General features: G+C 44.4%; 1 protein-coding gene across 3 annotated transcripts in view; it reads left to right on the top strand.

Moving 5' to 3' along the window:
* The window catches only part of OTUD7A (OTU deubiquitinase 7A), a 367779-nt gene that overhangs the window by 206274 nt on the left and 148034 nt on the right, over positions 1 to 13471 (top strand). For 2 of the 3 annotated variants that reach the window (XM_078078987.1, XM_078078989.1), the window contains exons 3-4: positions 5716 to 5811; positions 7904 to 8058. In XM_078078987.1, the coding sequence (XP_077935113.1) occupies positions 5716 to 5811; positions 7904 to 8058 (251 nt within the window). The remainder of the gene's footprint in view (positions 1 to 5715; positions 5812 to 7903; positions 8059 to 13471) is intronic. The other variant, XM_078078988.1, reaches the window with a different exon arrangement.

Here is a 13471-nt window from a genome sequence, read left to right as displayed (position 1 = left end):
GCCTGTGCAACAGGGTTAATATGGCCAGAGAGGACAACACCGAGTGGGGAATGGGGACTATGAGCAAGACTGGGAAGGAGAGCAGAGTCTCAGCAGGGGCTGGGCATCAGGTCCTGGACCAGCAGCCAGAACTGCCCTGGAGGGAGGTCTGGGCGGGGGGGGGGGGGGGGGGCGGTGTGTGGAACAGGAAGTTGGTTGAAAGGAGGCCTGAGTTCTGAAAATTTGGCCAATTCTGTGTTTCAGCTGAAGAAGGAAGGGAATAAAACTTTGGTTAGGGAAATGGGGAGGTAGAAATCAACAGAAGAGAAGACAATTATAAAGGAAAAAAATGTGACCATGTTTGTTCTGATGCTGTGTCATTATTTTTACCTCTTTTCGAAATGTTTATTGGCAACCTAAGTTCACAGCTCTGAGAACAGTGCTTCTGGGACTTCAGCACACAGCAGAACCCCCTGAAGGACATGTAAAACCGGTTGGCAGGGCCTCCCTGCAGAGATTCTGATTCAACAGGTCTGGGTGGGGCCTGGGAATGGGCATTTCTAGCAAGTTCCCAGAGGAAGCTGCTGCTGGCCTGAGGAACACACTTTGAGAATCACTGTCTCAGAGGCCCTGGGTCTGACCCCCTGATAACAAGAGGATGATCTTAAATATCTGTATAGCCCATAATTGTTTACAGAGCTCTTTCACAGACATGTAATTCACTTAATCTCCCGTAAACCCTGCCTTGTCTGATAGAGATCAGCCATCAGCCTGGTCAGGGTTGGCACTTAGAATGTGGCCGAGCTAAGAAGGAGGGTCCTTCCCTGCTCAGCCTCTTGAGGGGAAGGGAACAAAGTCACATAGTCATGCCCATATTTACTTAAACTAACTTATCAAAACAAAGTTCTTTTACATAAATGTATGGAGTGCTTTCTAGGAAGGTGGATGGTTCTTTGCTTCATTTGGTTATTTAAGCCTATAAAAGCTTGTAAACTTGACATTAGCCTTCCTATTTCATAAAGAACAAAAGCCTAATATGTGACAGTGCATTCAGCAATATTTCAGTTTTGGCAATATTTCCCAAAGTGTGGAATAGGACAGCCCCCGTCAGAATCGCCTCATGTGATTCCCCACGTGGATGAGCCCCTCCCCCAGCCCTCCACAGCTGACGTGTGGGTGTGTGGTGTGTGTGTGTGTGTGTGTGTGTGCACACGTGTACAGGTGCATGGACGCGCCAGAGCCCAGTACAGAGACACAGAGCCACAGAGATCCGCACTTTAGGAAGACCTGTGGCAATGGCTTTTGTCCCCTCTGGTCTGTGGGTGGGTAGCATGGTATCTTACGCTATCACAGGAATTAAGGGGACCCCGCTGGGACCGAGCACGGCTGGGGCTTGGACAGGGGCCAGGCACACAGCCTTGTCACAGGGAGGCAGAACTCGGATGGGAACCACATGAGGAACATTCTCAGTGAGAGCCAGCCAGGAGAACACACTTGGGAGTATACAGGAAGCTCTCCCCGGAGTGTGACCTCAGGGGGTCCAGGGCCTGGGAGCGAGGGAGCCAGGGGCTGGAAGAGGGGCAGGCCAGGCCGGGCCAGACTGCTGTGGGACACAGAGATCGGCGTGGGAAGGGCCTCTGTGCTTTCGTGCTCATGGTCGGCCCTGCCTTGCTGCCTGAAGGGAAGGTGAAGGGTCATGGACCACTCTTGGAGCAAGACGTAGAGGACTGCACGGGGAGACCCGGCACGTCCCAGCAGTGCCCCCCAGAGCTCTCCCCTTCTCCAAACCTCTATAACCTCACAAGTAAAGAGGAATAAGAATACCTACTCACTACAGAAGATGTTCAACAAAATGGGGTTTTAGGAAAATGCCTAGCCAGGGATTTGGTATTCAGGCTTGTGTAGTGACTCTTCTCATTCTCAGACAGTCGCCACAGTCCTGGGGGTGTGTGACCAGAGCCAAGAGTGCAGCCCTCCCTGGAGGCACACAGGTGGCCCCAGGAAGATGGCTGGCCGCTGGCCATCCCCCATAGGGCCTGTTAAGACCCGTCTCTCAAGCACTTAGGGGAACATTGCTGCCCCTCAGGTGTGCACTCTACCCGCCGCATAAACCACGGAGACGCTACACCCACAGTGAGTCTGTCGTGGGCTGCTCGGAAGCCGACAGTGGCAGACGCAGACGCAGGTAGGAATAACAGAGGAGAAGGAATCTCTCAGTGTTATTTTTCATCACTTTTCACATAGCATTTGGAAACCTCTGCTTCTCTCTCTTTTTTGAGACATTTCAAACCCTGGGATATTTTAACAGAAAGGGTCCTTACTCACCTAGTCAAAGCACTGTATTGTGCAGGGAGGGGCCTGAGCTCAGGCCTGAGGCTCTACAGGAAGTAGTAATGGGGCCACTTCGGCACCAAGAGACTGATTCCAGGGCCCAGCTTCTACTCCCATGCTGCACTGCCTCTCCGAAGGCAGAGTCATAGCGAAAACAGCTTGACACACCTGTTCACCTGTTCACAGGGTGAGACCCTCAGGGGAGGCCAAGGACCAAGGGCCAAGATGCACAGGTATTTGCCAGATTGTGGAGCCAGGATGTGGCCCCCCTGAACCTCACACCAATAGAACCAGGCAGGGTGGGTGCATTGGTTCGTGAAGGTTGAGGGGCCCAGCAGTGCACTAGAAGAGGTGGCAGGGGCAAGTGGGGTAAGTGTGGCCAAGCTGGCCAGGAACCCGTATCCCCATGGCCCATCCTCCCGTGTCACCACACTGCATGACTATGAGGCCTTGGTGGCAGTGGGGGTATTAGGTTTAAAAAAGAAGTCTTCCATGAGAGACGATGGACTCTGAAAAACAAACTGAGGGTTCTAGAGGGGAGGGGGGTGGGAGGATGGGTTAGCCTGGTGATGGGTATTAAAGAGGGCACGTTCTGCACAGAGCACTGGGTGTTATGCACAAACAATGAATCATGGAACACTACATCAAAAACTAATGTATGTTGATTAACATAACAATAAAAAATTTTAAAAAAAAGTCTTCCATATCAGATAAAGGGCTAGTATCCAAAATCTATAAAGAACTTCTTAAACTCAACACCCAAAGAAAAAATAATCCAATCAAGAAGTGGGCAGAAGACATGAACAGATATTTTTCCAAAGAAGACATCCAAATGGCCAACAGACACATAAAAAAGTGCTCAACATCGCTTGGCATCAGGGAAATCCAAATCAAAACCTCAATGAGATATCACCTCACACCAGTCAGAATGGCTAAAATTAACAAGTCAGGAAACGACAGATGTTGGCGGGGATGTGGAGAAAGGGGAACCCTCCTACACTGTTGGTGGAAATGCAAGCTGGTGCAGCCACCCTGGAAAACAGTATGGAGGTTCCTCAAAAAGTTGAAAATAGAGCTACCATACGATCCAGCAATTGCACTACTGGGTATTTACCCCAAAGATACAAATGTAGGGATCCGAAGGGGTACGTGCACCAAGATGTTTATAGCAGCAATGTCCACAATAGCCAAACTGTGGAAAGAGCCAAGATGTCCATCGACAGATGAATGGATAAAGAAGATGTGGTATATATATACAATGGAATATTATTCAGCCATCAAAAGGAATGAGATCTTGCCATTTGCAACGACGTGGATGGAACTGGAGGGTGTTAAGCTGAGCGAAATAAGTCAATCAGAGAAAGACATGTATCATATGACCTCACTGATACGAGGAATTCTTAATCTCAGGAAACAAACTGAGGGTTGCTGGAGTGGGGGGTGGGGTGGGAGGAATGGGGTGGCTGGGTGATAGACATTGGGGAGGGTATGTGCTATGGTGAGCACTGTGAAGTGTGCAAGACTGTTGAATCATAGATCTGTACCTCTGAAACAATGCAATATATGTTAAGGAAAAAAAAAGAAGATAGCAGGAGGGGAAGAATGAAGGGGGGGACATCGGAGGGGGAAATGAACAATGAGAGGTGATGGACCCTGAAAAACAAGGTGAGGGTTCTAGAGGGGAGGGGGTGGGAGAATGGGTTGGCCTGGTGGAGGGCACGTTCTGCATGGAGCACTGGGTGTTATATGCAAATAATGAATCATGGAACACTACATCAAACACTAATGATGTAATGTATGGTGATTAACATAACATAATAATAAAAAAAAAAGGAGTCTTCAGGGGGATAGGCCGAGTAACATCTTGCTGTGCAAATGTTTATATTTTAATGTGGCAAAAAAAATTATTTTAACCCCATTCTTTGATCTCTGCATGGAGGACAAGGTACAGAGGAGGTGGTGTGGGCATAAACCTGTACTCTTAACACTGGTGAAAGCTTGTCGTGGTCACAGCATGGTGACCTACCTGTAAAAGTGGAAAAGTGATTTAGACTCAGTTACTCCCAATAAGCAAAAGGTGAAAACAACACAAGCATCCAGCTACAGATGAATGGATGAACACAATGTGGTATATCCATGCAATGGGCTATCACTCAGCCTTGTTGTGGACTGCATCTGGGCGTCCCCCCAAAATTCAGATGTTGAGGCCCCAACCCTCAATGTGGTGTATTAGGAGGTGGGGCTTAGGTCTAGATGAGGTCATGAGGATGGAGCCCCCATGATGGGATTAGTGTCCTTCTGAGAAGGAAAAAGAGACTAGAGCTCATTCTCTCAGTCACATGAGGACATGGCAACGAGGTGGCGATCTACAAGCCAGGAAGTGGGCCCTTACCAGACACCAGCTCTGCTGACACCTTGATCTTGGATTGCTCAGCCTCCAGATGGTGAGAAATCAACGTCTGTGGTTTAAGCGGCCCAGTCTTGGTATTGTGTTACAGCAGCACTCAAGGACCAAGACTAGCCTTAAAAAGGAAAGAAATTCTGACACCTGCTACAACACAGATGAACCTTGAAGCCGTTATGCTTGAGCAGAATAAACCAGTCACAAAAGGACAAATACCATATGATTTGCTTATACAACACACTTAGAATGGTCAAATTCAGAAACAAAGTCAGACGGTGGTGGCCAGGTGCTGGGGTTGAGGGAGAAATGGACGTGAGTGTTTAATGGGGACAGAGCTTCAGTGGGCCAAGAAGAAACAGTTCTGGAGATAACGGTGGGGATGTTTGCATGACAGTGTGAATGTTAATGCCACTGACCTGTACAAAAAGGTTAAGATGGTAAATTTCATGTTATGAGTATATTTTCACAATTAAAAAAAAAAACAGCTAAGGTTCAGTGTATTAATACGGTGTTCGTAGTAAGGTTTAAAACAGCTCTGTAGGGGCACCTGGGTGGCTCAGTCAGTTAAGCGTCTGACTCGATCTCTCGGGAGATCAAGCCCTGCATCGGACTCCGTGCTCAGCGGGTAGTCTGCTTGAGATTCTCTGTCCTCCCTCTGTCCCTCACCCTCATGCTCTTGCTCTCTCTCTCTCTAAAATAAATATTTTTAAAAAATAAAAAAATAAAAAACAAAACAGCTTTGTATTGTGAACAGGATACTCATTGAAATATAGATACTTGCTAAAATGAGGAAAGCTGAGATGCCCCCTCCCTTGCAGAAGCCCCCATGAATACAGGAGCCGATAGTTGGCCGGTCGGAAGGTGCCTGTCGGGCCCAGGAGGGCAGCAGCACGCCGCAAACAGTTGGCCTCAGATGCAGCCTCATGTGACAAGAAGCAAAGCTTTCACCTTCTGCCTGCAAATGAGAATAACGTGCTCTCATTCTCTGATTTGTCCCCCAGGAGGAAGAGTGACAAAAGAAGACCCCTCCCAGTCGAGGCTCCAGTCCACGGAGAGAAGGAAGAAAGCAATCTCCTAATTGGTACCGTATACATCAGGTCAAAGAATTTTCTTACTTTCTAGCAACACCGACTAAAAATTTCACCCACATGAGAGCCACGTGCAAGATGGCATAAAAACAGTGAACAGCTCTGAGGTTGCACACCTCCCTGCCTGATCCCCCCTCCCCATGGTCGGAAACCTTAGATAAGCTTATTTCCACCAGTCTTACAAATGCACAGAGGGGCTTGGAGAGGGTAGGCAGCATGTCACAGCTGGTCAGAGTGGCGGGTCAGATTAGGCCAGCGAGCCTGGCTCTGAAGTAGCATCATCTGTCAGAGAATCTGGCCCCCAGAGCAGAGCATCCGAGTGCTTATCTGGGAAGAAGGAACAAGGACACTCATCAATAGCATGGGACTTAAATCCACCCCACATCAGGTAAAATTAATTACATACTTAATTAGATGCTTACTTTATACCAGTATAACATTTTCCATGGGCTTTTATATCAGTATAAAATCTACAGTGGGTTCAGCAAACTTTCTGTAATGGTCCAGCTCATACATGTTTTTAGTTTTGTGGGCCTTGTGGTCTCTGTTTTAACTGCTCAACTCAGCCACGTGAAGAGCAACCAGAGACAACATGTGAATGAATGGATGTGACTATGTTCCAGTACCACTTTATGTACAAATACAGATGGCAGCTCCCACTTGGCCCGTGGGCCATCGTTTGCCCACCCCTTACGTATGCAAACCCAGGGATGCATTTCCAATTTATCAGCCATGACCAGGTATCCACCACTGGCCCAGCACTGGTTCCCCAGCATGAGCCTCCCAGGCCAGGTGCTGGTTGCTTTCTTCCAGCAAAATTGGTGGGTGCGTTCTGTGATCAAGCTGCAGGATGCCTCTTGTATGGTTCTAACTGGGACCGTTCCACCTGGGAAATCTCGCATCCTTATGAATTTTGTTGGATTGTTCCTATGACTACAACGATTCTTGGAGAGATGACAGATAGCTCAGCAGTCATTTCAGCAGGTTTGGTACTTCAGTTGGGTCTGGATTGCGTGGACTCTTTCCTAAGAGCCAAGAGGGGGGTGAGAATCGAGGGAGTGGGTTGGCTCACTGATAAAGCCGTAATTGGGATGTAGTGGGCAACGCCATTACACTGTGGAAGTGTCGCGTGCTTGGTTAACTTGGAAGAGGATTGGAAATCTAGTAACCCCAAATTAATCAATATGTACGTAGGTGTTTGATTTTTTTTTAAACAATCTAGCCTATCTTTTTTTAAAATTTTTTATTTAAATTCAATTTAATTAACATGTACTATATTATTAGTTTCAGAGGTAGGATCCAGTGATTCATCAGTTGCATATGATACCCATTGCTCATTACATCAAGTGCCCTCCTTAATGCCCATCACCCAGTTACCCCATCCCCCCCACCCCCCTCCCTTCTAGCAACCCTCAGTTTGTTCCCTATAGTTAAGAGTCTCTCATGGTTTGTCTGCCTCTCTGATTTCATCTTATTTTATTTTTCCTTCCTTCCCCTATGTTCATCTGCTTTGTTTCTTAAATTCCACATATGAGTGAAATCATATGGTATTTGTCTTTCTCTGACTGACTTATTTCACTTAGCATAATAGTTCCATCCACATCATGGCAAATGGCAAGATTTCATTCTTTTTGATGGCTGAGTAATATTCCATTGTCTATATATAGCACATCTTCTTTCTCCATTCATCTGTCAAGGGACATCTGGGTTCTTTCCGTAGGTTGGCTATTGTGGACATTGCTGCTATAAACATTGGGATGCAGGTGCCCCTTTGAATCACTGTGTTTGTATCCTTTGGACAAATATCTAGTCCTCCAATTGCTGGTCTACCTTCTTCTCAGTCAGCTGTCATTGGAATGGACAAAATGTAAGGTCTGAAGCACTGGAGTTGGTTCTGCCCCCCAGGCTCATATAGCATGCTCAGAGGGATGACACTGGGTTTGATTTTTATTCAGTGTCTTACCTGAAGAATGGGGCCGCTGTCCCACACGGGCAGAAATGGTTTCGGCTCTCCATTCTCTGCATGCGTGCTCACTCGCGTGCACTTTTGCCACTTACCTCTCCTCTTACAGCACTGTGGCGCCTCTCTCCTTTCTTGCAGATGGATGGTTTCTAGCCTGCTTCCAAACCCCACCTCGGCTGAGTGTTGGGCAGCCCTTCTACATGATCCTATGACTCTTGATATGGACGCAGTCCTGTCAGACTTTGTTCGGTCCACGGGGGCAGAACCTGGTCTGGCCAGAGACCTGCTGGAAGGTAAGCGGGCCTTGTTGTCCCCATGCCACTCTCCTGGGCAGAAGAACCTCGAACTGGTGAAAAAAGATAAGAAGATTTTTGTTACCTGACGGTGGTGGGACTGGGCTCATTAAGAGTAAAAAAAAAAAAGGTGTTGATGATGAAATAGTTTGTGTTATTCTTGGCTTTATTTTGAGTATGGAATCAATAACTCAGCACTCTACAGTAAAACTGCAGAAGGCATTATTAGTTCAGCTTTGCTTTGCATTAAAGCTTAAAGATAGTCAAAATTTATCAGAAATTACTTTTTTAAAGGAAATATATAACAGGGCAGAAATAATAGAACATTGAAGAGAACACTTTTGTTGGAGACCTGAACATTTCTTATCTCTATCGTGGCTGAGACAAAAATACTTTAGGCGAAGGAAAACCATGTAGTAGCCAGTAAATAGATGGTAGTAATTCATACTCAAGAAGGCTGAACTCCTCCTTAAACCTTAAGTGTAGATATCGTTTGTTACGTGGAAAATGTGCAATTTCTGTCTCAGGCTCTAAAATGGACTTACTTTGTGTATTTTTAAAATCTTTTTGTGTACTTGTGTGTGGTGGGGTAAAGATGAGAGGTGGGAAGAGCCTGTCATAACTTCTCAGAACAAACAAATGTGTGAGAGAATTTGTAAATGATTTCTCTTGGCTTCAAATGTATAAACTGCTGTTTATGGAATTAGCTAATACTTGGTTAAGTTATTCTAAGTCACAATTATCCCTTAGTTCACTTAGGAAGCAATATGGATTGCTACACATTTGTATGATGGTGGAGGTAACTATTCAAATCCCATGGAAAACTAAGAACGACCTCTTCAAGGGCTCTGAGAAAATGCCAATAGGCCAGCAACAACAGTGTCAATTTTAACTTTCCCTGAAGCTCCCAGAATTTCAAACAAACTCAGGGTTCAGAATAAAAATGCGTAGCGAATGTTTGTGATGCACATAAATCGAAGTGCGATTCTCACCCCCACCCCCCGCACGCCGATTGTCGATCCCCTCCCTGACAGTCCCACTGCTTTTCCTCCCTGAAGTGAGCAGCTGTGCAGAGAGGCAGGTGCAGAGTGAGGTTGGCAGCGAGAGCTGGGGCCAAACCCAGACCCAGCCACTTACTGGCTCTGCATCACAGAGGGCAGATTATTTTCTTCCCTTAACCTCAGTTTTTCCTGTATATCAATCCTAACCCTCACCCACCTTCCAGGGTGATTGTGCACATTTGAAGCCGTGATGCCAAATGCTTGCTGGAGTTACCCACGTGTAGCAGAGGTTCCAAAAGCAGTCGACAAAGATCCTGTTCGTTGCTGCAGTAGCACTGACTTGCTCTGAATTATCTGGATAGCCTTAAGTAGGAAACGAGAGTTGTCAGCCCTTTTCTTCCTTAATTTTATTTTTTAAATGAAAATACCAAAAAATTGACCTTTTGGGGTATAGTTCTAAGAATGATGCATAGATTTATGTTATTACTAGCAGTCTCAGACACAGAACCACCTCGGCCCCCACCCCCCATCTGCCTCCCTGCTGTGTTTGATCGTCATGCCCTCTCCCACCCTGTCCACTGACAGCCACTGCTCTGGCTCCTGTCATATTCGCTCTGTCTCTTCCAAGAATGCCATATAACTGGAGTCATGCAGAACCTAACCTTTTGAAACTGGCTTCTGTTCACTCAGCATCACTATTTTGAGATTCATGCAAGGTGTGCATGTCAACAGTTTGTTCCTTTTTATTGCTAAGTGCTACCCATCCTAGAGATGGACCACAGTTTGTTTATCCGGTTACCTGTGCAAGGGCGTTTCAGTTGCTTCCAATTTGGGGCAGTTATGACTAGAGCTGCTCTCAAATGTGTATTTGACAACTGGGGCTTCTGTGAACATCATTTAAATTTTTCCACGGTGCACACACAGGGGTGGGATTTGCTGGCTTATATGGTAACTGTATGTTTCACTTTGCAAGAAACTGCCGAACTGTTTTCCAGAGTGCTGAACCATTTTGCATTTCCCCAGCAACGTAGGAGAGTTCTGGCTGCTCCACGTCCCCATCAGCACTTGGTATTTCTTTTCTTTCTTATTATTTTCTCCATTCTCCTAGGTGTGGAATGGTATTTCTCCATCACTTTGGTTTTCATCTCCCCACTGACTAATGATGTTAAATGTTTTGTTATTATTCTCCATATGTATCTTCTCTTTGGTGAAATGATCATTCACTTCTTCTGCCTATTTCTAAATGGAGTCATTTGACTTCTTGTAGTAGAATTTTGAGAGTTCTTTATATATTCTGAGGATAAATCGTTTGTCAGAGATGGGATCTGCAAATATTCTTCTCCAGTCTGTGTCTTGACTTCTTATCCTCTTGCCGGTAGCCTTTGCAGAGCAAAAGTTTTTAATCTTGGGGAAGTCCAATTCATCATTTTTTCTTGCATGGATCATATTTCGGGTGACATGTTTAAGAACCTTTGCATGACCCTAGGTCGTGAAGATTTTCTCCAAGGTGGTCTCTTAAAAGTTTTCTACTTTAGATCTCTGACTCATTTTGAGTGGATTTTTTAAGAATATCTGGGCTAGAGTCCATTTGTATACATACGGGGCTCAAATTGTTTCAAAACCATTTGTTGAAAAGATTATCCTTCCTCCGTTGAATTTCCTTTGCACATTTCTCAAAAACCAACTAAACGTATCTGTGGGAAGCTAATTCTTGATGCTGATTCTGTTCCATTGATCAATATGTCTGTTCCTCTGCCAGTATTTCTCCATCTTGATTAGTGTAGCTTCGTGGTGAGTCAAAGTCAGCATGATTCTTCTAACCTTATTTTTCTCTTTCGAAAGTGTTTCAACTATTCTCTTTCCTTTGCCTTTCCATATAAATTTGAGGATCAACTTATGTCTCTCTCTAAAATATCCTGCTGGGATTTTGATTGGAATTGTGTTAAATCTGTAAATCAATCCTATGTTTTGCCTTACAATCAATAAAGTCAGTGTAGCCATACTTCCCATTTATTATTTCATCTCTGAATTATTTCATCAGCATTTTGTAGTTTTTAGCATATGGATCCTATACATGTTTGTTAGATTTATATATAGGGGTTTTTTGAGCTATTGTAAATGGTATTGGTTTTTTTTTAATTTCAGTTTCTAATTGTTCGTCGTTAGTACAGAGAAATATAATTGATCTTTGTGTGTTGCCCTTGTATCTTACAATCTTGCTAAACTCAATTATTTGTCCTAAGGTATATGTGTATGTATACACCCTCATGCATGTGTGCACACGTGTGCACACACCGTGTGTGTGTGTGTGTATTCCTTTGGATTTTCTACATAGACAGTCATGTTGTCTCTGAATAGAGATAGTTTTATTTCTTACTCCAATGTGTATGCCTTTTATTTTTTTTTCTTGACTTATTGCACTGGCAAGTACTTCCAGGAAGAAGGTAAATGGTAGTGGTGAAAGAAAGCATCCTTGCCTTGTTCTTGATCTTAGGATGGAAGCGTACCCCCCAACAGTCTTTCACCGTTATGTAGAATAGCTGTAGGGCTTTTTTTTTTTTAAGATTTTATTTATTTATTTATTATTATTATTTTTTAAGATTTTATTTATTTTTCAACAGAGAGAGAGACAGCGAGAGAGGGAACACAAGCAGGGGGAGTGGGAGAGGGAGAAGCAGGCTCCCCGCTGAGCAGGGAGCCCAATGTGGGACTTGATCCCAGGCCCTGGAATCATGACCTGAGCCGAAGGCAGACGCCGAACGACTGATCCACCCAGGCGCCCAAGATTTTATTTATTTATTTGACCGAGAGAGAGCACAAGCAGGGAGAGTGGCAGGGGGAGGGAGAGGGAGAAGCAGGCTCCCTGCAGAGCAAGGAAAGCCCAGTGTGGGGCTCGATCCCAGGACCCCGGGATCATGACCTGAGCCAAAGGCAGTCACTTAACCAACTGAGCCACCCAGGTGCCCTAGCTGTAGGTGTTTGTAGATGTTCTTTATAAGGTGGAGGAAAGTCCTTTCCTATTTTGTTGAGAGATTTATCATGAATACGTGTTAAGTTTTTCAAATGCATTTTCCATGTCAATTGATATAATTAAGTGGGTTTTTTTCCCCTTCTTTAAACTGCTAATAAAACAGATTATATTGATTGCCTTGTAATAATAAACCAGGCTGTCAGCTATTATTTAAAGATTTTTGTACTCCACATTTTTCTCTTCTGGGACTCAGATGATAGGAGTCTTAGAGTTTATTATTGTCCTCAGATCACTACAATTCTTAAAAAAAAAAAAAAAAAAGATTTATTTACTTTAGAGAGAGAGAAGAGGGAGGGGCAGAGGGAGAGAAAAAAGCAGACTTCACAGAGTGCAGAGCCCAAACTGGGTCTCAGTCTCACAACCCTGAGATTATAACCTGAGCTAAAACCAAGAGCCAGATGCTTAACCAACTGCCCCATGATCATTACAGTTCTGTTCACTTTCTCAGTCTTTTATCATCTATTGTTCCAATTAGATCATTTCTATTGATCTATTTATAAATTTACTATTTCCTCTGTCAGCTCTATTTTGTTACTTATCCCATCCAGTGAGTTTTTTATTTTGGTTGTTGAATTTTTTTTATTTCTAACATTTCCACTTGATTCTTTATTTTTTTCTGTTTCTTTGCTGAGGCTCTCTATTTTTCAAGAGTGTCCTTTTCTGTTGTAAAATATTTATAATAACTGCTCTGAAGCCTTTGTCAGGTAATTCCAATATCAATTTCATTTCAGTATTGCTATTGAAATGTCTGGTTTGGTGGGGGGAGTTGTTTGGTTTTTTTGTATGCTGAGTAAATTTGGATTGTATTTCTAAACATTTTGGAGATTATGTTTTGAGACTATAGTTGTTGTTTAAAATTATGGCACATGTTATTTTTGTTTTAAATTGCCCCAGTTGGTTTCAGACCAGAAGTTCCAGGTTCCCCAAGACTTCTGTGCATTGTGGTTCCAAGGTCAACTCTATTTGGATCTGTCTCATATGTGTACCACCTAGTGGCCAGTCTGAGACCTGGGCAGTAGTCTGTCCCATATTTCACTACTCAAAGCCTCTGGGATCTGTTTAGAGTCAGATTCATACATGTACAGCTCAGGGGTAAACCCAAGAGTTCATAAACAACTTTAAGGGGTTGCTTTCCCAAATTTCTGCTTCATTGTAATCTCCTCAATAGTGCTGGGTCCCTGAGCTTTGTTTATTCCCACATTCCTACAGATTCGATTTGACTGTGCTTAGGTCTGAACTAAGCAATCAAAATCCAAAATGAAAAAAAAGTCACGGGGTTTACCTCTGGGGACCATAACTCCCATGATTGAAGAAGAAGATTTCCCTGTTTCCCAGTTTTTATTTCCTGCCATCCCTCATTGCTGCCACAAAATTGCTTCAG

The sequence above is a fragment of the Halichoerus grypus genome, chromosome 8 (genome assembly GCF_964656455.1).
Source record: "Halichoerus grypus chromosome 8, mHalGry1.hap1.1, whole genome shotgun sequence".
Taxonomy (NCBI): domain Eukaryota; kingdom Metazoa; phylum Chordata; class Mammalia; order Carnivora; family Phocidae; genus Halichoerus; species Halichoerus grypus.
The sequence above is the reverse complement of the archived record's forward strand: the minus strand, read 5'-3'. Positions and strand labels throughout refer to the sequence as shown.